This window comes from Larimichthys crocea, chromosome XXIII (genome assembly GCF_000972845.2).
Source record: "Larimichthys crocea isolate SSNF chromosome XXIII, L_crocea_2.0, whole genome shotgun sequence".
Classification (NCBI taxonomy): domain Eukaryota; kingdom Metazoa; phylum Chordata; class Actinopteri; family Sciaenidae; genus Larimichthys; species Larimichthys crocea.
This window is the reverse complement of record NC_040033.1, coordinates 3,617,090-3,643,726: the sequence shown is the minus strand read 5'-3', so window position 1 is coordinate 3,643,726 and position 26,637 is coordinate 3,617,090. Positions and strand designations below refer to the sequence as shown.

The following is a 26,637-nucleotide window of genomic DNA, read 5'->3' as shown; positions in this document are numbered from 1 at the left end:
TTTTCAGACAGATGTGGACATTTCCAGCTGGACACCATCAATTTTTGCAGGCTGTCTTGCGAGCATGACATCCTTTCAATTGACTCTTAAGAATGCACTTTGCTACATTCATGTTAATGTGCTAACAGAGGCTATAAGCTACATGTCTCAGCGTCCTCAAGTCCGTGACTCATGATCATGAGAAAACATGGAAACATGGACACAGCACTGTCCTTGTGTTGCATTATAATTAGTCATAGGACAAAAATAAGATTGTTATTTTGTTCTAAAGTAGGACAAAGCCACTAGTGCAACTTCCACACAGTGGGGAAATACAATGTAACCTGTAACCCCACTAATTGACGTAACCTGATTTGTTAATGATATGCTGATTGACCTTGGTTGTATAACACAGACAATGGGCTATGTGTTGTGGCAGGGCTTAGTAAATGGTCAGTTAATATCTTAAAATATATCATGAATCTGTCAAATGCTGTAAAATAAACCTCAGTTTCACATTTTTTTCTCTTGTAATCTGAGATTTTCTGTCCTTCCTCCTACTTTTTCAGAAAGGAGTGATAGGTGACACAGGCACCAGAGGGACTGAAGGAAAGAAAGGGGACATGGGCCATATGGGTTCTGTTGGTCCCAGAGGATTTCCTGGTCAGGATGGGTTGCCGGGCCAACCAGGCCAACCAGGATATCCTGGGAAACCTGTGAGTGAACCTCCTTACCATCTCCTCTGAGTGGATAAAAAAAAAAGAAAGAAGAAGGATTGAAGAAAATGAAAAATTGGCTGAAAGAAACAGTCAGTGATTTCCTGCCAGGGTTGGGGGAGTGATGTTTGGGAGTAATGGGGGCGCAGCTGTCAGTGTGTGTGGGCTATATGAAGACAGAAAACGGAGCGCTGAGAAGATCCTGTAAATCTGCAGGCATACTCAATTACAGGTTGAGTCTGTTCTCTCGGTCCCAGACTTGATTCAGCTGACTCTAAGTGTAATTGTGCGTTGCAGGGCAAGCCTCCCTCAGATGAACACCTTCTAAAGCTCTGCTCTGATGTTCTGCGTAGTAAGTATCTGTTTGTTTTTGTGTCACTTTGCTGAGAACCAAAAAAAGAAGTCTGAAGCTCCCACATACACCAAACACTGCAAACAGTCAGACCTAGAGGTGCACTGTTCACATATCTCCTTTGATCAGTTTACAGCAGGAGTGGCCAATTCATTTTCCCAAGAATGAGAATCCTGCAAGGCCGTGGAGGGCCAGACCAATAGTCTGAACTCAGTTCTGCTCAGTATTAATTTCATTGCTTTATAAGCAGTAAATATGGTTTTCAGCTGCTACTGGTAAGAATACATATACATGCATACATAATGTGGAGTAAGTCAAATAATAGTTCAACTATTTTAGTTACAACATCAATAACATGGTTCATTTTTAGCACTGACTTACACAACACCTCCTGATGTATAATACAATGAAAAAATACCAATTTCTGTTTAGGGTTAATTTCAGTAACTTTATCCTGCATCTTCTTCAAAATCATTCCCCCCGTCAGATTTGGACAACCATCCGTTGTAACACCTGCCAGTTTGTTCCATTTTAGTCCCAGCCTGTCAAAGCATGCATTTACCTCTGATCACTCCCTCATCACTCCAGACTGTCTTCCCTTTCATTGATTGCATTGGTGCCAGCTCCTCCATTACCTTGAATTCCTGTGTTATTCCACAGACAAAGATGAGTCCTCTAGCCTTCTCATTACAGTTTGTCTGGAGAGCTCTTGTTAAAAACTCTACATTCTGTGTCATTTAGCAACAAGTTAAGTCTCTTTTGTGCAGCGCATTTCTGTGCAGCCAGGTGTGCACGCACATATGTAAATCACCTTCAAAATAAAAGCACTGATTGTACTGTATTGATTTCTAATTTCTGGGTATGTGGCCCGCAGGCCGCCTAATGCCCAGGTCCGGTTTACAGTGATGGGTTCAACCAGAACATCTGGTGAATAATCTAAGTCATTAGTCATTGTGTGAAAGAGTGTCAGAATGTCAAGTAACCCAACATATAATAGATAATTTCAGTCATTTAAGAACATAAATGTCAACTATCAATCCGTCATTAACTGCCACAGTCTTTATCTAAAGCTCTGGGTGCTTTTCTGTTCAAATGACTTACCTTAACATCATCATTGGCATTCATTTGGCCATCTAGCTCTAGTTTGCTCTTTACCCGCTCCTTGGGGAAATACCAGGCTCTTTAGCTGCTAAATACTCTGCTATGTTCGCCAGCTATTTGCCAACTTTGTCTGTCTAGTGTTTGTTTGTCCAGTGCCTCTGCAGTAAACAGGCTCCTGAGCCAGGCTACCAATTCTGTTATGACACCTAACAAGAGAAATCCTGAGAAAAAATCCTGACACATTTGTAGAATAAATATATACAATATTTTCACTGGCTTTCCTATGTGGTTGGGCTGACAATATTATGTGTTATGAAAGGAGTTTTGACAGAATATTTAATATACTCATGGATTACTCAGTACCTTCTGGCTGTGCCCCCACAGATCAACTTCCAGCATTGCTCCAGACCCTGGCACCCCCAGCTAGTTGTGAACCCTGCCAGAGCATTAAGGGACCCCCAGGCCAGCCAGGAGCACCAGGACCCAAAGGCTCCATGGGGACTCTAGGCTACCCTGGCAGGAGTGGCGCTCCTGGGTATCCAGGACCCCCTGGAATGCAAGGAACTGCAGGCCTCAAAGGTAAAGCAGGATTTATTTAAAGACAATAATCAACACCCTATGACAGGTTTATGTTTTCTATATTCAATGATCCCTTTTAAGCCTGTGATGTCTGAAACCGTGACAAAAATCTTTCAATCGGTCTTGATAAAAAACAAGACAATAAATAACAACAAAACTCCACGAGCAAGAGCTAGGACAAAATTTACTGCTGCTTTCATCAACGATTAAAATCAAAACAGTGTCAACGACGAACAAATTGGATGCATTGATGTTCACTGTACCCCATAAAACAAGATCATTAAACAAGTGAGCATCAGTGAAAGTCAGCAGAGCAAAAGACAACAAATACTGAATGCAAACCCATCTCGATGAGCTGTCTTTGATTTATCACCACTTCAAGGCAAGGAGTGGCTAATCAGCTGTGAAAAATGCCAAACTGTACCACTTCACGGCCGTGCACGACTCTCCACCCGCTGGGTCAGGACAAAGTAACTTGGCTGTGGGAAAAGACTGAAAGCTGGACTTGAGTTTTATCAGAATTGTGTGAATGCAGTTTTAAAAAGGTGAAAATTTACCTTTCAAATGAAAGATGCTATAAGTTGGATCATTGGAAGTGTGGTATCAGTAGCATTTTGGAGCTTCTATAGGGACACTAAGTGCTAAAAGTCAGGAAAGCCTCTGCTGCATTGATCTGATCCATTTCTCTCAGTTCTCAACCTTTATAGAAGTACTATTAAACAGAGGGACAGACTTTTCCTTTCCTCGAAGAGAATCCTTCAGATTGTTAACAGAATTCTGCTTGCAACTACATGAAGAGGCCTTTTTTGCCTCACTAGCAGCATGACGCTGTCAGTCCACCACTTTATATTTCAACATCTAGATAGATTGGCTTTAGTGGTCTGCTGACTTTTCCTCTAGTGCCAACAGAAGAGTGACAGTTTCATTTTTCTTTTGGATGGATTGCCATGACGTTTGATTCATGTATTCATGTTCCCCACAGGATTGATGGTAATCACTTTAGTTATCATGTCTTTTCATCTAGCGCCACCATCATATCAAATTTTCATTTGGGGCATCTGTGGCTTGGATGTAGAGTGGGTCAGAAGATCGGCGGTTCAATCCCTGGTTTGATCCCCTCCAGTCTGCATGTCGAAGTGTCCTTGGGCAAGATACTGAACCCCAAACTGTTCCCGAAGGCTGTGCCACTGGTGTGTGAATGTGTATGAATGCTTAGCTCCTCAAACTGATGAGCAGTTGGCACTTTGCATGGCAGCCAGTGCCATCAGTGTGTGAATGGGTGAATGAGATATGTACTGTAAAGCATTTTGAGTGGTCGGAAGACTAGAAAGGTGATATATATAAGCACAGTCCATTTACCATACATTTGTCCGATACTTTGATTTATGACCAACAAACTTAATGACATTACCACCAGCATCAGCTGTAATTAGGAAATGTTAGTGTGCTAACATGCCGAACATCGACACATCAGCTTTATTTATTGTGAGCATGCTAGCTTATTTAGCTGAAAGCACTGACAGTATAAAGAACGGACAACGTAAGCGTGACGTCACCCGTAGATTTCTGAATTCAAAATATGCAGCACATGACTGCTGCCATCTTGGCTGTCCTGCCACTTCTGCTAATCTAAAAATCGGCAAAGACGTGCATCATTGGCGGACATGAGGTGGGCTGATTGATGACTGATGGGTACTCCAACAAGCCATCTGTAAAGGCACCTACCTTTCAATTAAAGCAGCCATGTTGTGAATTAGGTTGAAGAAAATTCACCCTCAGTACAGTTGTCATGAACGGGGAAATTAACTATAGAGACCAAAACTGTTTTTTGTACCAGGCTGTAAATGTTTATTTCTGCTGTGAAGTTGGACATTTTAGCAGGGCAGCTTACAGAGGTTTAAATGTTCTGTAGCCAGCCTCAAGTGGCCACTCAAGAAACTGCAATTTTTGGGACTTCTGCATTGGCTTTATTTCCCAACCACACAGGCTGGCGCTTGGCTGAAAGCATCACTGTGTCCAAGCACAGTCATGTGCCATGTGGTTTAAAAAAAACTGAACTTTCAGAATAATAATGTCAAAGACAACCCAGTAAAACCTTGTGTAATGTTCATGTTGGGCCAAAGCTGTGTCTGACAGTGACCCAATGTCCACATTTTACCCAAAACTAGTTAAATCGGATCCAGGTTATAAAAAATGAATGATCAAAATTAGCAAAATAAACTGCTGTGGTATTACTTTGTAATGAAAGCCTGCAGACTGGACACGGCTGGCTTGGAGGGAACATAGCCTTTAGTTTCCTCCAGCTCTCGGTCTGACAGCTCATTTATAGAAGCCTGAATGCCATTTTTTAAAAGCAGACATATTATATCCCCAGGTGACATGGGACCAAGAGGACTTAAAGGCAGCAAAGGAGAAGGTTACCGCGGACCTCCCGGACCACCTGGACAGCCAGGTATGTAAAAAGCCCTTCACCTATCAGTTTTTCTTTAAGTGTCTTCAGTCATTAAGTCATTTGTAGAGCTGAAGCTATTTCAGCAACCTAAACACCAACGTTCTGACATTTGAGTTCTCAGATCCGGGCTGAGTGCACTTTTAACAAAAATGCACCAAGGCTGTTTGTAGTCTTACATTTTTAATTAATATGTGGGTGGACACCGGTGTACTTCATTTTCAAGGAGTACTTTTAGTGACAGCTTGGTAGATAAGGCAAGGGAGGTGTATGATAGAGTTACACACAGTGAGTGCTGTGTTTTTCTGTGAGCTGTAATAGCTTATTAACTCATCCCGTACAGTAGGGAGCACATTTAATTTATGACCTCCTATGACCTAACTATTTTAAGCTCATAGCACAAGAACTATGATCACATTTCGTGAAAACTTTTTTTCCCTATTTTTTCCCCACTAAGAACTATAATTTCCTTTTCTTCTTCTTTTTTTTTCTTTTTTATTATTGCAGGAATTCAAGGTCCTCGTGGTTTCGATGGAATCGGCCACCCAGGCAACCAGGGAATTCCTGGGAAACCAGGGCCACCAGGAGATTCTGGTAAACGAGGAAATCCGGGACTCCCAGGGGTTTGTGATGCTTCCATGTGTTATCAGACGTACAACCTCAGGGAACATTACAGCAAAGGACCCAACGTCTGATGATTTAGCAGTGTGGGAGGAAACTGCTGTTGACTTAAACACCAAAGTGTTTTGAGGAAGCGATTTACTGTATCACTGATGAACAGGGACGTGTGACCGTTGACACCCCCCCGCCCTCCCTTTTTTTTTTTTGACAAAGTGTGTTTGGAGAACAGCTGCACAGGAGGCAGAAACAACCACATTAGTTTAGTTAAACTGAAATGGGGATTTATTCATGATTATGGAATTCATGAGCAAAGACAGCAGGCTAGTGACCTAGCTGACTGAGATAGCAGACTAAAAGCTACTTTATCCTTTAAACTTGCAAAGTTTGACTAGCAGGTTTAAACAGTGAGGTCTAATCCACCAAAACAGTTGTAACTGAGTTGTGTTGGGTTTTGTGTAACTTGCAAGAGAACTAGGATTTGGACTAATATTAAAAATACCTACCTCCTCTTTTACCTGAGTTACATTTTATGTTCAAGTCAATTTTACTGAAGGCTTTGTTAACAAGGCAGAATGCTAACAAGAAACCTGGTCAAATTCCAACACACATGCACAGAAAATCTCTTCGTCAAAATCTATAGAATATGAATGAATCAATTAATAATTGCAATTATTAATGCATTCCAGACTATGATAAAAACTGAATATTATTACAGAACTGGACAAGCATCAGCTTTCATGCCGTTCTTCTCTTAGCTTCACCAAATGAGGTTTATATCAACCAGTGAGATTATTTCTGCCTTCAGTGCAGTTCTGCCTCAGAAAAATGATTGTATCTATAAATTATGTGAAAAGTAACTCGACAATGAACCGTTTTCATCTCATAAAAGGTTGGCTAACGGTCAGGCTGTTGGGTCAAAGATAAGAACCCCAGAAAAAAACTAAAGTTCATGTTCATAAATAAATGGAAAAAAAGTCACTCTTAAAATCACTCCAGCCACAACAGTGCATTTTTTTTCACTCAGCCTCCTTCTAGTGCATCCGACGTGTAATCTCGTCTGGTGGAAAAACATACTTGTATCACCTATTGTGAACGGAGCACCAGGGTTTGTGCTAATCCATCACTGTGACACACAGGTTTGTAAGAATCCTGTCACTGTCTATTTTTACCTATCATATTTGTTTTCTTGTTTACTAATATTATTATAATATATTGAATTTCTGTGTGTATGGATTACCATAAATTCTCAAATAGTGGCCTGTTTACCTCAACTGCAGATTTATAGGCTTATATTATTGACAGGCCTTTATTTTCTACTTTCTCCATGATATATGTATCTCTTACCTTATTTTAGTAGGAAGCTTGGGAAGCTTTCTTGATATGCACCCATTATAATCCCCCGTTGACACTGTTTGCTGTTGCAAATTCAAAATGTCTGCTCTACCTTTCATAATAAATTCAGGATAATTTAATTTTCACTGCCCAAATTTAAAAAAACATTTTTTTGATCACTTTTAAGTCATCATCAATTAAACACACGCACTACAACTGCACTGATGTTTTACATTAAAGACATTCCTACTAGGCTTTTAATTTGAAACATCTACGTACAGGAAGTCTTGACCTGACTATACTTGGAAAACCAATTAGAGATAATAAGTGATTGAACAGAACAATGATCTTAAAAAAGAGAGACTGAACACTGGTTTTTATTTGAGAATTTATGGTAAACCGTGTAATGTTGAGGCCAAAAAAGGTTCTTTTAAGAAAGCTGTGCTCATCAGAAATGTTAAAATACTGACAAATTCAAATTTAACATTGGCAACATGGAATACGCTGATTAAATAAGCAAGGTACAGTATTGTTTATGTTGTGATTATGCACTAGCAAAGTTGTTTGATGTTTTTTATTGCTTATTACTGCTGTGTTGGACCACGCCTGCAAAGAAATCTTTTGCGTTGGGTTCAACGTTTGTGAATTTTGACATGCAGCATGCAACTCGCACCACTTACCAAACGTTAACTAGACCATGACAGTGCAGAAATTTAAGGAAACAGAGATCACAAAAGCTAATCTGCAGACAGTAGCAGGACTTTATGGTATAAATACAAAAAAAGCCTTAAGCCAAAAAGAGAAGTTCTACAGTAGACCCACATTGTCTCTTCCTGCAGAGGATCATTTTAATGCAAACCTGTCTCCATTTTATGGTCCATCTAAAATCATTTTAGAGTTCAGTAATTACTTACCATAACTGAAGATTCTGAGTATAGAAGCAACCCTAAAAAGCTTTAGGTTTATCCCACTCATGTTTGCACTGAAGACTTTTACATCACTCCTAATACTATGGTGGGCCTCACCTCAGTCTCACCTGGCTCAACAACCAACTCCAAAAACGGACATTTTCTTCAGCTAGTTAAAGGACTGTATGGGTCCACAGCTTAGTGGGCTGTTCTCAGATAATATGGACTTACAGTTGAATTAATAAACCTTCTATAAGTATAGGCATAGCCTGGGGTAGGGGTGAAGCAGGACATGGCCCTTGCTCCACTTTGTGCGTCCAGTACCCACAAGCACAAACACACACCTACTTCACATGAATCAATAACCAGTTCGTACCTGGCCAATGTGTCATAACACAACACACTTTGAGTAGAAGGACAGTATCACCACAAGGGAATTAAAGGGAACCTGCTCAGGAGATGTTGCCAATTCTTTCTAATTTAGACTCAGAAATGTTCTATACAGACAAGTCCCCGGTCACGTACACTGGAGTGGGGATGTCAACTCTAACTTTAACCGGAAATTTAGACACAGCCAGCTCATGCACCGTCATCGGGTGGTTTACCACTGAGCACATATGTGGCCTGAACAGATGGGGTCATCTAAAAGCTCCTTTTTCACTTTGTCTGTTATGGTATCCGGACATTTTGTCATAAAGCAGGGAGATGTTGGTCAGGCTAGCAATCATCTGGTCTCCCTAGGTTAGTAGAGCCATCAGTCCAAACATTGGGGTGGTTTGTTTTACACTAAAACACATCATCAGGTTAGGCTCTAAGGATGTAATGGAAGGGAAGTTGCACTTTGTGAAATCTCCCACTCTGGTGATAGGAACAGAGGGAGACAGGTGCATTTAGTTTTCCTGGCTCCACAGCGACTGCAGATTTTGGTTCTTTGGTTTTTGATGGTTGAAAAGTCAGGCTATACAGGGTTGTGTCTAGCTACCTGGGCCAAAATTCAATATCCATCTCTTCTAAGGGTGCTTCTCTACCTAAGAACAGAAAATCACAGTATAGACATACTGTGTACTCTGGCTTGGGCAGCCCAGACCAGGCCAGACATGCGTGATCTGGTCCAAGGCACAGGTTATAACAAATGTGCAGGTTAGAATCCAATGATGTTCCCTCTTCTGGAAGACATCATTGGAATCTAGTCAGTCACTGTCAGTGGCAAAGCTGAAGAGACCAAGGTGACACCCACATAGTAAGTGGGTGGGGTGTAAAAGTCTTCAGTGCAGTGTGAGCAAGGGGAAACACATTTTCAGTCACTCCAGCTATGTGGGGAAATGACTCAGTGGGAGTGGAAACAGGTCACGATTACAGTTCCAGTTAAAGGGGATTCAGCAACAGTAAGCTGCTATAGGAATCATATGAGGCGAAAAGCAATGAGCATTCAACTACAGGAATAAGCATATGTTTTTTTTTTAAACATTAACACTATCATAGCTATTTACATACACACTTGGTTGTTTCATGGGAAATGGCTACTGTCCTAATTTCCCAAGATAAGAGATTTAAAATTCCAAAGAAATATGCTCTGGACTGATAAGTCCAATATGTCATCAGAAAACTTGGCCAAAGACTTGGAACCCTTCCAAATGCCTTGTGGAGTGAAACAACAGTTAGTGTGTCTCTCTCTGGTACAGTCTTCAGGACACCAGTTTCCAAACTGTTGTTTGTTGCTCTCAAACTGTAAAATTTTGACTTGTCAAAGTAAGTTTGGCAGGTTTCAAAGTGTCACTGCTGTAAGAGTAGCGAGCTGTGCGGTATGGAGTCATTCAAACCTTTAAAAATGGGAAATTCAGGTGTGCATTATATCAATAGTCCTGCTGGAAGAGTGGAGATCTTAGAGTGATTAAACTTCTATTTATTACTATTGTTATATTTGCATTTTTATCATTATGATAAATATGAGTTTACTGTATGAATATATTACACAACTTTTCTGTATGTCAAATTTTGCCTTTGGTCTCCAGGTTTTCGGAATCTTAGTTTGCAGCATTATTCTATTTTAATGAGTATAGCTATAAAGCTACAGCTAGCAGTCCCTAGAGGCTGCATTGTTTATCACAACCCACAGTAACAGTTTGATGAAACAACGTATTGATGATTTTGCTATCCATGGAGACCTTCCAGTTCAGTAAATTTCCCCTAGATACAACTGTAATGGGTAGTTACAATAAGGGCTCATCCTCTGAGGATCATGAATGTGATTAAACAAAATCTATAGTTATATGTATATTAAATGTATCTTATTTTCTGTACAAAGTCGATATTTTGGCCTGAGATTGGTGGTAGAGAAAACTTCATGGAGAATGGAATCAATTCATCCCCAGGGGAACACGATTTAATGATTTCTGCCAGTTAGACTTTGAAAATGGAAAAAGGAAACCCAAAAGAAAAACAAAATGCTAATATTTGCAGAGGCAAGCATTACATTTTCAGGAAACTCAATGCTGTATCAATATGAAAATGAAAGGTTTATATTGAAAATATGGTCACTGTCAAAGTATTTCATTTGTTTTCATTGGACTAGCTGAAGCTTGATTCATGTATTCATGGTAAGCACTTAATTAAGGTTAGTGAGGTCTTGCTTGACTATAATTGATTTGAAGCATTACCGAATATTTAATCTTACTTAAAGGATCATCACACAGATTTTACATATGAAGTTGACTCCATATTTACATTGTGTGATGATTTTGTGGCTCAGGAAGGAGCTTATCAAAGTTAAAACAAATACAATGCAGCTTTCAGCCTTGTCTTGAAACTCAAAATGTCTATTACAACGCTTGTGTTAGTTACAAACTGGAGGTGTGGGCTTAGATAGATGTAAACCATTTGGGAGAAAAATAGGGTCTAATGAAATATGCTGTCATTACATGTATTAGATGTTTATTACATAGTCAGTATCCATTTGTTCTATTGGTTGCATTTTGGGAAATGTAGGACCCAGCGTTTTTTTTTTTTTTAGCTTGACCTATTCTAGATAACTGCAAGTCTGCCTGATGGAAATACAATACCATTTACAGGAGTAACCCTTTAACCAAGTGTTTCACCAGCCTAAACCTAACAGCACATGGCACACAATGATGTGAACCATGTTTGTACACCCAACTATCCATCATAGCTATCTTCCATATTCACTTATTTAGCAAAGCAGTGTATGAAGTGTTTTTTAGGACACAGGGTTGTAGAAGGCCACAAATATATATGTATTCACATCAGATTTCCGTCCTCAACAGTGCTCAAAGGTAGAAAACTCATGATACAGAGATTTATCATATGGAAATACATTTAACTACATATCCTCAACCAAAACCTCAGTGCCTACTAAAACATATTAAATTTGCATTTTGCTGACCTGGAAGCATTGGCTATTGGTAGGATGGTGGCAGAACTCAGTCCATGAGGACTTGGTTCATCCCCAGATGTGCTCTTGAGCAAGGCACCGGACCCTTGCTTGGTGTAGGTATAATAAAGTGCTTAATCATTTTAATGTGTATCAAACACAACAAAATACTCAGCTAAAGTTTGGTAAACCAAAACTGACAGTTGGTAGCAGGCAGGAAGTAGTCTGTGACAATACAGTCAGCGACTCCATCCTGGCTTTTTGCTGCACTCTGTCAGTGTCATGCCACTTCCGCTTTTGCTATTGAGTAAGCTCCTGTTTCTCTGAGTACACAAATTTAATGTAATGCTGTGACTGAGTTGAAAGTGTAGCTGTGGTTGATATTAACTCAGCATGACCGGTATCTTGAAATCATTTCTTTTTTTCTGATCTGTTCTGTCATTTCTGAGTACTGACATCGAATATACAAGGTGTTAGCCGATAACCATCTTCCCTGCAGATGCAGTTTATGATGTGTAAGTTCTTTTCCACTGCAGATTTGTGCAGCAGGATGTTGTCTATCCTCTGTATTTGCAATATATTATAATATCCGAGATGCAATTGATTCATAACCTTTTCAAAGTTAATGTTATGTCTAATATTTGTAAATGCTTGAAAAAGGCAATGTTTACAATAGTATTTTTTTATACACGTATATATATTTTGTACATTTTCCAATGCATTGCATTAGTAGTTCGGTTGTAAGATGATTTTTATTGAAATAAACCATAATTCTGTACACTGACTTTTTGATTGCAATTTTTTACAAGTATTTTTTTCAGTAAGTAAGCTTTGATAGAACATACATCATCTTCATTTAAAGGGAGTTATAAAACAAATTATACAACAAGTAGGTCCGACCGAGCAATCTGATTGGTCAACTAGACATTTAGATGTAAGGTCTGTGCTGATTGTTTCTCACATTTTTGAACCTCCTTTTAAATGTTGTTAATCAAACTTTGTCGTGGAGCAAACATCCGAGGCAAGAACTCCAGGTGGTTTCCAAAAGCAAACAAACAAACCACATGATTTTATGACAGTTATTTGAGCTAAAAAGTTCTCTGAATTCTATCTGATTGCAAACCGGAAGCAATGATAAAATCGATGGCTATAATTTATGCTTATCATTAGGTAACCATGGTAATACTCACGCACATATTTCCAGACCAAAGCAGATCAAACGCTGATCTGCTGGACTTGTATCCTCCTTGTACTTTAGTACTTATTTACAAGTTACCTCTTTTCATAATGTGATCAAAACATACAGTCAATGTGCAGTCAGACAATAAGACTGCTGAACTCAAGGTGTGAAAGTGAGCAATTCATTTAGTTCAGTGATTTCATTTGCAATCCTTTAATTTTTCTCTTTAGCTCTAAACATCAGTGAAGATACTTCAAAAGGCTGCTGAATCATATTTATGAAAATGAAGTAATGAAGATCAGCTTATGATTGAATACAAATATTCTCCCATGTGCTTTGCATCTTTCTAAACATGACCATCCAATGAGCGTTTATGTGAACAATATACAGAATATGCAATCTACAGGACACAACTCTCAAACAGTATGAACAGAATATAAAAAAAAAGCACATGCACATCAGTCCATAGATACTGCACCACTGCATTGTGGGACAGTAATGTTGTAGCTCTCTTCACAACAGGACAGACACAGGTCGTTCTTTGAAACGGGCGTTTATTGCTGCGGACATAACTTGCTTTTCATCCCTGCACGTCTTGCTCACACCAGCACGCTTTTACGCCGTGAGAACTGTATTCACATGAACAAACATATTGCAAACACACGTAGAAGCTACGTTAGCATGTAAAATGAAATACAAATGAGGTGCGTATAAAACAAAGAAATACAAACTTCAACAAATACCTCGTTGGCCGCTTGCCGTGAAAAGAGGTTAAAGTCCTTTTACAGTCCCTTTAGAGTCACTTGTTGTCTTCTTTAAACTTCATACTTTAACGTAACGAATGAATGAAAATAACAGAGCCTGATGACATGCGTAATGTGTCGTATACAGTCTCCACAAATCTCACCGTAGTGATAACACACCTGGGAAACATTAGTTCCAGCCATGAAATACTCACTGATTACAATGACTAATAACATTTTTATCTGTCCCATGACGTTTTAACACCTCAATTTTACATTTGCATCAGATTATTTATTTATTTATTTATTTAACTTAAAATTATTGTTTAACTTATGAATTATTTATGCATAATGAACTTAAATTTTATACGTCACTTACAAATGTCTTTGTTATTTTAACCCTGTGTAAACACGTACATACATCAGATCTGCATTTGTGGGACATTTTATTTTGTCAGCTGTGTTTCTGAGACAACTCTGGAAAAAGTCCAAAGAAAAGCACATTTAAAGAACAAAAAAACAGTTAATCATTTTTTACTGCATGTTGTACCTCCCAGGACATATTGACCTACTTTTTTTTATATATATAATTGATGATTCAGGAGTCCCTGTAAGCCACATGAATTACTCTAAAAGAACCACATCATGTTACATTTGTGGGTTTCTTCTATGACATGATAAAACATCTTCCTTGATGCTGCTGTGACACTGCTTTGACGCAATGAATGGCCATTACTGAGAAATTGTTTCAGCGCTCAGCACTCATTGGTCAGTGGTTCTGATCAGACAAGATAATAGCTTCTTTGGGGAGAGGGCCATGGTCAAGAATATGTATGTGTGGTATTCTATATTTTTCTTATTGTCAATCAAATCCCATTAAAAGACCCAAACTGACAATGATCATATCATTGTGTATCCTGATATGTGTTATTCTTCTGAGCTCCACTTTGGTCCAAAAACTATTAAAAACACAATTAAATCAGGACCAACATTGTCAGTCAGTACCAAATCTTCACACATACCCTGGAGAATAATAATAATACATGAGGCACTGTCATTGCAGAAAACACATAAAACACATAATGTCTACTTTATCAACTCACATAAGTAGACAAAAAAAAAACACCAAGGATAAGCAGAGTACGTTTAAAAAAAGTGACGTTTGCTTTCATTAGGAAAGAGAGCAGACTGACCACAGTGACCAAGTGTGTGTGGCAATCCAGTGTCTTCCGGTTAGCTGCAGTTAGGACATAAATATCAGACATGGACAAACTGTTCAGAGAATGGGTCCTGGAAAAGCAATTAGAGATGTATGAAAACCATCACGACTTGGAAAAAAATGTTTTTTTTGTACCATTAAAAAAAGAAAGAAACTTACACTTGATTCAAAATTCCCCTGGGTATCAATTTCTGTCTTACACTATCAGGTTTGGTGCTGACTTTCTCAGATTGACAACCATTTTTTGGTTTTCTTAACATTTTCTAAGGACTACAGCATTATGGGATCCACATTAGGCCCTGCCTTGTGTAAGCTGACAACTAAATCATCAGCGCATTTAACTCCAACATGCTGCATGTCTTTTTTCTTAGAGTAATTGTTTAGCAACTCCAGTCTGACAAATTTAAGTATAAGAAAGGGAGGGCACACCCTCAATGTGAGTCTGTGAATATGCGAAGCTAAAAGATCAAATTCATCATCAAACACAAGCTCTCAGCGGACAGTTGATGAAAAACAAATCCATTCTGAGTAAGGATTGCAACATGTATGTAGTAATCTGATGAATATTCTGCTGACTGTAACAAGTTTGATTTGATCAACAGTAGCATTGTCATTTGTCGCAGATATTTCCCAACATACTGATACCCAGAGATGTATAAAGTACTGGAGTAAAGGAGTGGAGTAGAAGTACAAGTGCTATATCAAAAAACTGACTTGAGTAGAAGTTGAAGTGTTCGTTAAACACCATACTTAAGTAAAAGTACTAAAGTATTCAAAATGTTTTGTACTTAAGTATTGCAAGTAGAAGTATGTAAAAAAATTGCTACTCAAGTACTGAAAGTAAAAGTAGAAGTAAAAGTACAAGTACTGTTGTTTATATTATTTCAAATATTTATTAAGGCACAACTTCTTTGGCCAAAGCAGCAGTACAAGGAAATAAAAGGCCACATACAAGTGTTAAAAAATTAAAACATCTCAAAGGCCAGAGGGGTATTCCAAGAATATAGCTAAGTGACAAACCTGGGCAAGTCAAGCCTAATGGTCAACCTTATAATAGAACAGCCCTGAAGCATCCTTTTCAGAAAGCCAAAGGGCTCTTCCATCATCAGGTTAACCACTGCCTCCAGATTAACTTATTCAGGTTTGTCTCTTAACCAGCTACTTAGAATACCCCCCCCAGTAGGCCACATAGTTAGCATTTATGTAAAAACACGAGTAGAGCACTTTACAACACTGAGCTCTTTGTAAACAAACAAATCAAGTATCTGCTGCCTGTAAAAATCAGTCTTTTTTGGAAGATAGATATTTTTTCAACCTTAACTTCTCACATCAACTAAAACATCTCAAAAGGCCAGAGGGGTATTCCAAGAATATAGCTAAGTGACAAACCTGGGCAAGTCAAGCCTAATGGTCAACCTTATAATAGAACAGCCCTGAAGCATCCTTTTCAGAAAGCCAAAGGGCTCTTCCATCATCAGGTTAACCACTGCCTCCAGATTAACTCATTCAGGTTTGTCTCTTAACCAGCTACTTAGAATACCCCCCCCAGTAGGCCACATACTTAGCAAAAACACGAGTAGAGCACTTTACAACACTGAGCTCTTTGTAAACAAACAAATCAAGTATCTGCTGCCTGTAAAAATCAGTCTTTTTTGGAAGATAGATATTTTTTCAACCTTAACTTCTCACATCAACTAAAACATCTCAAAAGGCCAGAGGGGTATTCCAAGAATATAGCTAAGTGACAAACCTGGGCAAGTCAAGCCTAATGGTCAACCTTATAATAGAACAGCCCTGAAGCATCCTTTTCAGAAAGCCAAAGGGCTCTTCCATCATCAGGTTAACCACTGCCTCCAGATTAACTTATTCAGGTTTGTCTCTTAACCAGCTACTTAGAATACCCCCCCAGTAGGCCACATAGTTAGCATTTATGTAAAAACACGAGTAGAGCACTTTACAACACTGAGCTCTTTGTAAACAAACAAATCAAGGTTTGTCTCTTAACCAGCTACTTTACAACACTGAGCTCTCAACAAAAACAGACCCTCCCCCCCACAGCATCCCTCCCTTCTCTTCCCTGCTTGTGCATTTTCCCCTCCACTGTGCATACCCCCTTAAGCTGATCTGTATAAAACAGTCAGTTAGGCAGTTACAAATCTTTTGTTTAGTCTCAAAAGTAGTTGGTTTTCAAAATTGGAGTCCTGCAGCCTCGCTCTTCTTGGGGTAAAGACTAATCCTGTGATACTAAAAAGCCTCTTGCAGGCTGCTGATGCTGGAAGGGGTGTGTTTAACTTAACAGACATCTTACACACAGCTGGAAAAGACTTGAGCAAATCCAGGTTATCTGCTGAACAGGACAAGTAGGCGTCTAGCTGTTTGGCGCCGTCCTGCGCCTTTGAGCCCCTCATGCCAGAAAAAAAGTCCTCTTCATCAGATGAGCTCGACCTGTTGACCTCACCAGACTGCAACACGAAGTCTTCAATGTGTTGTTTGATATAGTCCATTCCTAAAATATAAGAGTACATTATAAACAATAGTCTCAACCGGTCATAACAGTAACCACAGATTTTAACATGACATGGTCAGTAAGAAATATTGATTTTAATGGAAATGACGGCTTTATGCAGGCTAAGAAAGGGCTAATGCATGACTAATATCCATGTTAGTAAGCACTTGGTGTATGATTGATATGCGAATTGTGTGTTACCCATTTTGATTGTCTCATCTTCCTGTGTCCAATTTGTCCGGAACTTTGGAAGCAGAATAGCAGCGGCTACCAGCTCTGGGTCTTCCATCATAGGGCCAAAGCGACCATCAATGCCAGCCTGCAGAGCATCGACAAGGGGCTTGCAGTATTTTAGCGAGAGCTTGACCCTGTCCAGCTTAATTTTCAGGAGCTTGATGGTTGGGAGGAGCCAACCCATCTGGACATTGGTTTCCGCTTGCAAGATGTTAGTTGCTTGGGCAAGTGGAGTCATCACAACAGCAAACTCTGACAGGAATGCAAGTTCAGCTGGATTGAACCTGTGATGAAGACAACATAATCATGAACACACAGGATTGGGCATTAATTGATTAGGTGTAACAATAAGACAAAAAAAAACAGTATTGCTACATGATTGGTTCATTATCATGCGATGGAATGCTTTACCATTCATTCAATTAAGTTGTTTTACAAATAGACAATATGTACCAGAATTGAGCTTGAGAGTACCATATAATAAAAAAAAATAAAAATTTTAAACTTACATTGGAACATTCAAATCTGTGCAGACAGCTCTCATGGCTGGCTCTCCCTTCTCTTTGACGATCCGGAGCAGTCTCTCCACAGCCATGAACACAGAGTTCCACCTTGTTGCAACCGGTCGCACAAGCTGGAGGGAGCAAGCGTCTTCCACACTTTCAGCTGCTATTGAGGATCTTGACCATTTATTCCAAAGTGCATTGCATTTGCCAAATGTTGAATAGTATAATTTCTTGTATGTGTCATTGGACACTGCCTTGTTGGCATCGGTAGTGGCTATGAGGTTGAGAATGTGGCATGCACAACGCTGGTGCTTTGGAACCTGGAATTCGAAACAATCATCCCCATCCAAAAGGGAAGATGCGTCAACAAACTCTACCTCCTCATCTTTGTCTGCTTCTTCCTCCTCCTCCTGAACTTGAGCACCGGTATTGTTATTTTCATCTTCAGCGAAGACTTTGAAGGCTTTGATGAAGTTGGAGCCATTGTCCGTGGTTGTTGTGACTATCTTCCCCCGTATTTCAAACTCTGCATGGATATCATTGAGTGCATTTGCCAAAAGGTCAAAAGTGTGAGAGCCTTTTAATCTTTTACAGGCCAGGGCCGCAAAGACCCTTTTTAAACTTTCAGGGTCCAGCCAATGGGCCGTGACCCCAATGAAACTGCGCCTTCTGGCTGACCAGCAGTCAGTGGTTGTTGCGATGTAGTCCACAGATTTCATGGCCACAATCATTTTGATCTTCATTTGTTTGGCAGCATCATCAATCCTAGATGTGAGTGTGATTCTTGACATTATTTTGGTATTTGGCACCAGGTCGAACACAAAGTTCCGGAAAGGTTCTTGCTCTACGATGCTCAAAGGCTGAAGTCCATGGATAACATAATTCACAATGGCCTTGTCAACAGATCTATGGGGCATTGGCCAGCTCCCCAACAGTGTGGGCTGCTTGATGGAGGGGGAGGTAATTACAGTCTTCCTCTTTCGTTTACCTGATGTGAGGTCCTCATATCTTTTCAAGTGGCAGTCATGCTTGCTCTGAAACAAGACAAACACGTATAGCTTTACTTTCTCAGAATTATATCATGAGCAACATAGGTGACGTAGGTGGTGTGATACTACTGATAAAAGATAAATTAAATTTAAAAAGGGGGTTATCCTTATAATTCTACAATACAAGCCTTGCACAAGCAACCCCATAACCAAAAATCTATCATTGGTACTCTAATAACATGCCTAATTACAAAACCCACAGTGCTAGGCCTGACTTGATACATCCACGACACATCATGAAAAACAGGAGTAAGGGAGGACCACTTGAAATGCAGACTAGTTGAGATGCTGGGATTAACTGTAACCATTTTTCTGAAGCCCTTGAAAATGCACCAAATCACACTATACGGTGGTATTGGGTGTTGTAGGTTGTAGCCAAGGTTGTCCATTTTACAAATATAAGAGAAGAATCTATAGTTTTCTTCTAGCTAAGTGTTGCCGCGCTAAAGATGGGTCCTGCAATGAGGCTACAGTTAGCCTAATTAGATGCTAAGTACTGTATTTTCCGCACTACAAGGCGCATCGGATTATAAGGCGCACCTTCAATGAATGGCCTATTTTAAAACTGTTTTCATATATAGGGCGCACCGCATTATAAGGCGCATAGAATAGAAGCTACAGTAGTGGCTGGGGTTGCGTTATGCATCCACTAGATGGAGCTGCGCTAAAGTCAACAAAACAGTCAGATAAGTCAATCAAACTTTATTAATAGAATACAAACCAGCGTTCTGACAACTCCGTTCACTCCCAAAATTAATAAACAGCTGTTTTATTATTTTTCCCGAGGTAATGTCAGTGACGTGCGCCTTACAGTGCGGAAAATACTGTACACAAAGATTACAAGTCGGAATTGTCAACTATAACGTCAAGATTAATTGACTTATAAAGTGCGCAGTGTGTAAAATGTGTGCGGATAGCCTGCTTCAAGCAGGAGAGTAGAATTTGCCAATTGCTGCAAAACATCCTTGTGGTCCACCCAGGGCCGGTCCTAGCTATGGGCAATGTGGGCGGCCGCCCAGGGCGCAAATGTGGCCAGGACCGGCGCTGGGTCCACCATCCACCACCACCACGAACAAGACAGTAGCCTCATGCTGCTAACATTAGGACCCAATGTCGGCTGATAATGCAGTCTACGAGCACAGACGGCAAGAAACCTGTAAATTTTCCTCTTAAACTCTTAAAATGAATTTTTAAGAGTCAATTTGACTGTCGACAACCTTTATTACGACCTACAACACCCACAACGACCATGTTGTGTGATTTGATGCATTTTTCAGGGGCTTCAGTGGTTACAGTGAGTTAATCCCAAAGTACCTAGCATGCCTCGTTCATCACTTCCGAGTTCATTACCAAAAAGGTCGGAGGAGAAATGGTCATAAATTGACCTAGGTTACATGCATCACAAAATGTCCAAAATAAGCCATTAGTCAAATAGCAAATTAAAAGAGTCTGTAGCTGCAGCAGGCTTATGTTGAAAAGTCACATTCAAGGCATGTCGGGGCATGCGTGTCACACGAACAGATAACGGATAGCTAGCTGCTAGCGCTTAATAGCTCAAGCTGATGTGTCATAATGTGTATTAGCTGTATTTGTAACTTACCTTGATATGTTTCTTCAAATTCGACGGTGAATTTTTGAAGGCCATTATTTCACAATCTTTCGGGAGGCAGAGTAGGCACTTCATTCGATAAGAATTGTCTTTTTGTCCGACAAATGAAAACATGGACTCTAAGTAGGGCCAGGGATGGTCGCTTTTATCATCCTCGCCACGATCATCCGAAGTCGAAGAACTTGGTGTTGGTGGCGTTCCTGGGTCTTCTTCCATCTTGAAGTCGACTGACGCTGAGTGCTCACAATGCATGCAGGTTGCAGTGCGAAAGGCCGATGGGAGCATGCGGTCTTCTTATACACTGCCACCTATCGCTCTGGCATTGATAGGCTATGAGTTTGATATGCTTGGTAACATTTTTATAATAGTAACGAGTAACGATTCAGCACATGTAAAATGTATCGGAGTAAAAGTATTAAATTCATCAAAAATATGTAGTGCAGTAAAAGTAGAAGTTAGTCAATGTGTCAGCTCACACAGTCTCCGTCCCCGCTGTGTCACGGCTCCGGAACGACTGTGGCGACCGCCAGCCCTCCGCAACATATACGCAGAGCTTCTATTTTTCACGGAGCACGGTGCATAAATTCAGCACAGAGCAGACCATGCAGGGAAATCAAAATAAAACCCTAGTTTATTTTCAAAATAAAATACTCCGTGTTCACCACGGATCGAGTTTCATTACAAGAACACGTCATAATGGGCGGGGCCGACCTGAAGTCAACAGGTGAGGGGTTTTCAGGCGTAATCATTTATGACACCTCGCATCCTTTTTATAAGGACACCAGAAAAAAGATGCGGCGTGGAATGCCATTGCAGGAGTCAAAGAGACTACAGCCGGCAATATCGTGTGATTATGCGTGAATTCACAAGATCTTGTGCGTTTTCGCGACACTCGGTGGCCGGCGGAGACGCAACTGAGTGCATCACAAACGGGTTATGTGGGAGTTGGCGGACGGCGGAGTACACTGTCCGGAGCGGAGCGGAGCCGTTCTGCAGCCGTTCCACCGTATGCAGTGTATTTTAGGGGTTAGTGAATGCCTGGCAGCGCAAATGAACCAGCTGCTGATGGAGGGGACCCACATGGACTAGTTGTCTCAAGGGTGAACATTCCTAATCATGAAAGATCCCAGGAAGGGTCGAATCCCATCCCAAACACCTGGACCAGGAATGAGCAAGATATCAACTCATTGCACCTCACCAGGATCTTCAGCAATGACATCAGAATATCGCCAAGTACCTACACAGGGTGAGACAGGTCCTAAAGAGTCGGCTGAATGGGAAGAACAAGTTCCGAGCCATCAACATGTACACACTGCCAGTCATCAAAAACCCAATATTTTTCATCCTACTGAAAAAAACGTTTTCATTGGACGGCGACAATAGATGTATATAAATATTCAGCTTTCCCATTCAATTCAAAAAGATAAGATAGACTAATGATCTAATGATAGCACAAAATGATTTGTTACAGCAGTTAATACAGGAAAAGTAATTGAGTATATTACAGTTCTACAGTCAGCGTAAATTGTCTGGCAAATACAAAATCATCCAGCATAAATAGATTAGATTAGATTATACTTTATTTATCCCATGACGGGGAAACTCTCTTGTTACAACAGTTTACAATAGAGGATAAAAATAAAAATAGAAAAGGAAAAACAACAACAGACAAACAACAAAGTATCTTCAGCATATACAGTAAAATAAGAAACCAATAAACAAACAGACAAGTGTACAGATTAAATTTAGACTTAGACTGCACTTTATTGATCCTTTTGGGATGACTCCCTCAAGGAAATTGAATAAGTTGAAGCTCCTGAGCTCTGTAGGGGGCACCCAGATTTTTAAGAATGAATACTAACCCACCATTAGTGGGTGGCAAGATATAAATAATACTGCAAAAGTAAGTAGCATGATATAGATAAATAATGCAGAGGTAAGTGTATAAACAACATTGCAAAGATAAGTGGCATCATATAAGTAACAATGCAAAGATAAATGTCAAGATATAAATAATATTGCAGAGGTAGTGTCATGATATAATTTTACAAATGTAAGGTGGGATGATATAATAATAGTGCACATGGTAAGTAGTTGGTTGGAGAGATATAAATACAAATAAAAAAATAAAATGATCTGGTGTAGGCGTTGTAAAGTTTGACAGCAGTTGGGATGAAAGACGTGCGGAACCTCTCCTTCTTACACCGTGGGTGTAGCAGTCTGCTGCTGAAGGAGCTACTCAGGGACCTCACACTGTCATGTCGGGGGTGAGAGGGGTTGTCCATGATGGATGTCAGCGTAGGTAACATCCTCCTCTCACCCACTTCCTCTATGGAGTCCAGAGGACAGTACAGGACAGAGCTTGCTCTGATCAGTATATTGAGCCTGCTTCTGTCCCTGTTCGTGCTGCTCCCTCTCCAGCAGACCACAGCATAAATATGGATGAGGCCACCACAGAGTCGTCAAAAGTCCTGAGGAGAGCCCTGCACACTCTGAAGGACCTCAGTCTTCTCAGCAGGTGGAGGCGACTCTGGCCCTTCTTGTAGAGTGCATGGGTGTTATCAGTCCAGTTCAGTTTATTAGTGAGATGAACACCCAGGAATTTGTAGCTCTCCACCACCTCTATGTCTGATCCCTGGATATTCACCAGTGTGAAGTAATATGTTTTCCTTCTGAAGGTAACAATCATCTCTTTTGTCTTGCTGGTGTTGAGCTGAAGCTGGTTGAGCTCACTCCAGCTGACAAAGTCACTGATGACCGTCCTGTATTCCAGGTCATTCCCCTCTGAAACACCACACCACCACATCCAAAAACGGCTGTGTCATCTGAGAACTTCTGGATGTGGCAGTGTGTGGTGTTGTGGGTGAAGCACCGTACCCTGAAGGGCACCTGTGCTGCAGAGCACCACATCAGACAGTGATGAAGCCTCACATACAATGGTCTGTTGGTGAGATAGTCTTTTGTCCATGCAGCCAGGTGTTGGTCCAGTCCCACGTTCTCCATCTTCACTCTGAGCAGTAAAGGCTGAATGGTGTTAAAGGCACTGGAGAAGTCGAAGAACATGACCATCACAGGGCTCCTGCTGTCCTCTAGGTGAAGCAGCTATCTGTGCAGCATGTAGATTACTGCATCGGCCACCCGAATCTCAGGCTGGTAAGCAAACTGCAGGGGGTCCAGCTGTGTGCCCACCAGCGGTCGCAGGTGTCGCAGGATGATCCTCTCCATGGTGTTCATCAGTTGAGAAGCCAAGGCAACACAAATGAGGTCTTCCACAGGGCTGGGACTTTCTCCAGGCTCAGACTCAGGTTGAACAAGTGCCTGACCACACCACAGAGCTGGTCAGCACAATCCTTGAGGAGTCTTGGGCTGATGCTGTCCAGGCCTAGGGCTTTCCTTGCCTTGATCTTCTTCTTCAGTTGACATCTCACCTGATGTGGGTCAGGTGTTGAAGGTGGCAGGCTGAGGAGTCGAGTTGGAGGGAGAGCTGCCAGGGAAGGTGTAAGTAGGGGCAGGGTGGGGTGAGTATCTCTATCACAGGTTCCACTGCTACTGTAATCATTTTATCATTCATTGTAATTCATTGTCATTTTATCATTTATTGTATTTGTACAATATGTTTGTGTTGATTTGTTCTGTACACGTCCATCCATTGCACGTCTGTCCGTCCTGGGAGAGGGATCCCTCCTCTGTGGCTCTTCCTGAGGTTTCTTCCACCTTTTTTCCCTGTTAAAGGTTTTTTGTGGGCAAGTTTTTCCTCACTCGAACCGAGGGTCTAAGGACAGAGGGTGTCACTCCCTGTACAGATTGTAAAGCCCTCTGAGGCAAATGTACTTTGTGACTTTGGGCTATACAAATAAAATCTGATTTGATTTAAAAAGGTTATAAAGCCATTTCTAAAGCTTTGGAACTCCAGCGAACCGCAGTGAGAGCCATAATCCACAAATGGCGAAAACATGGAACAGCTGGCCAAAATTACCCCAAGAGTGCAGCAACCACTCCAAGAGGTCACAAAAGACCCCCACAACAACATCCAAAGAACTGCAGGCCTCACTTGCCTCAGTTAAGGTCAGTGTTCATGACTCCACCATAAGAAAGAGACTGGGCAAAAAAGGCCTGCATGGCCAAAAAGAACATAAAGGCTCGTCTCAGTTTTGCCAGAAAACATCTTGATGATCCCCAAGACTTTTGGGAAAATACTCTGGACTGACCAGACAAAAGTTGAACGTTTCGGAAAGTGTATGTCCCATTACATCTGGCATAAAAGTAACACAGTATTTTTAGAAAAGGAACATCATACCAACAGTACAATATGGTGGTGGTAGTCACCTCAAAATTTTTACTCAAGTAGAAGTATAAAAGTGCTGGCTTCAAAACTACTTAAAGTATAAAAGTAAAACTAATGTAAAGGGGAAAAAAGCCCTAAAATGTAATAGGCCCATGACCTCCCCCCAAAAAACTGATTTTTTCTAAAGGCCATAATGACTATAATGTTATATTAAAATGTTGATGTTGAAAAATTCAGCCCTATATATGCCCAGTGAAAATGAATGCATTTTAGTATACAGTGGCCCCTCGTTTATTGCGGGGGATACGTTCTAAAAATAACCCGCAATAAACGAAATCCGCGAAGTAAGTTTTACAATTATTATACATGTTTTAAGGCCGTAAAACTCCTAACCACACACTTTTATACACCTTTTTACACGCATTTTGTACAGTACTCCCTTAGTTAATCAGGACGCAGAACACATGTGCGGTACTCCCTTAGCCAATTTAGGACGCAGAACACAATGCGCGTTTATACTGTACAGTACGCTGTAAAAAAAAGCATGCAAAATTACACTAAAAAAATCCACGAAACAGCGAGTCCGCGAAAAGTGAACCGCGTTATAGCGAGGGACGACTGTAATGTAAATACATCAAAGAACCATATACAGTATGTGTGTCACTGAGCATTAACGTGTTACATGGAGGGGAAGATATGATGACTAGTTATATGCCTATAGCTAACTAATATGTATTGTTATGGTGCAAAAAGTCAAACTTCAGAGGCATGTTTTCAATAACCCTTATTCGAATGTAAAATCAAAGATCCTTCCAGGTTGCTACAAATCACATCCATAGTAAATATGGGGACTGCATATTGGCATGGTGCATACATGTGTTGTACAATATTCAAAGTCTAAAAATGTGATGTAATCAATTGTTAATCACTTCATTAACTGAGAAAAACAAGCACTTCCTTGGGTGCATCTAGTTCACTGCAGACAGCTGCAAGGGCTCCTTGCTCTCTTGTTGAGTGTGCCTGAAAGAGCACACTCTTTATTATCTCTCGGGCTTCTTCTTATTATTGAGTCTGCCTCAAAGAGCACACCATATGTAATCCACCACGCTTCTTCTTTTGCTTATTATTCTTACGCAGTTTTTTTGGCTCCTCCCAGAGTTTTTGTCAGACATACACATACAAGTGTTTCGGACAAACGGTTTTGCCAAAAATTGCCAAAAACAACGCCAAAAAATGAATGGGTGTGTACTGTGAGAATTTTCGAGAGCTAGAGTGAGTGATGTCATCGCTAGAGTGGAGAGGAAGAGAAAAATTCGTCAAAATAAATTTGTAAACTGCGATTGTGGCTGCAAATGTCAAGCTACAGAAATCGTTTATAGCTAGAAACGTAAAAAATTTTGTCCTCTCACTCACATTCGCCTGCTGCAGCTGTCAGATATAAAGTTTTAAAGTGGGAGACGCAAAGATGCGGCAGCAACAGCATCGACAGCCTCATAGACTGCCATGTTAAAAAGGCTGGAAATTTTCTGGAGGAAAGCAGAAGTAACCTTTCTCTGAATTGCTGTAGATGGCACATTTCTTCACTTTATCGTCACAAAACAACTATTTAGACGTTCAGGAAGGGTTCAGGATGCTCAAAGTTAAGCCGGTTCAATGATTGGAAATACAGTTTGGCCAGAGATACTTTTTATTTCATTTCAGCAGTTATTGGCTCTTAATTTGAACTTGTCTGTCTAAAATTACAGACAGAGACAGCAGAGCAGCTAGCGCGTTAGCGCTAGCTGTAAAGACATGCTAATTGCTAACATTAGCAGCCAATGCTAAAATTGTTGTTGCTGACCTTACTTGAGTGCAGATGCTGCAGATCTGGTTATCTCTAAA

At 40.5% G+C, this 26,637-nt stretch overlaps 1 protein-coding gene across 1 annotated transcript in view; it reads left to right on the top strand.

Annotated features, from left to right (window-relative positions):
* LOC104934433 (collagen alpha-1(XXI) chain-like) overlaps window positions 1-9,444 on the top strand; it is a 73,820-nt gene extending 64,376 nt beyond the window's left edge. The window contains exons 28-32 of the mRNA XM_027274074.1: window positions 549-695; window positions 993-1,047; window positions 2,533-2,727; window positions 5,102-5,179; window positions 5,684-9,444. Of these exons, the coding sequence (XP_027129875.1) occupies window positions 549-695; window positions 993-1,047; window positions 2,533-2,727; window positions 5,102-5,179; window positions 5,684-5,871 (663 nt within the window). The 3' untranslated portion in view covers window positions 5,872-9,444. The remainder of the gene's footprint in view (window positions 1-548; window positions 696-992; window positions 1,048-2,532; window positions 2,728-5,101; window positions 5,180-5,683) is intronic.
* Window positions 9,445-26,637: the final 17,193 nt, after the last annotated feature.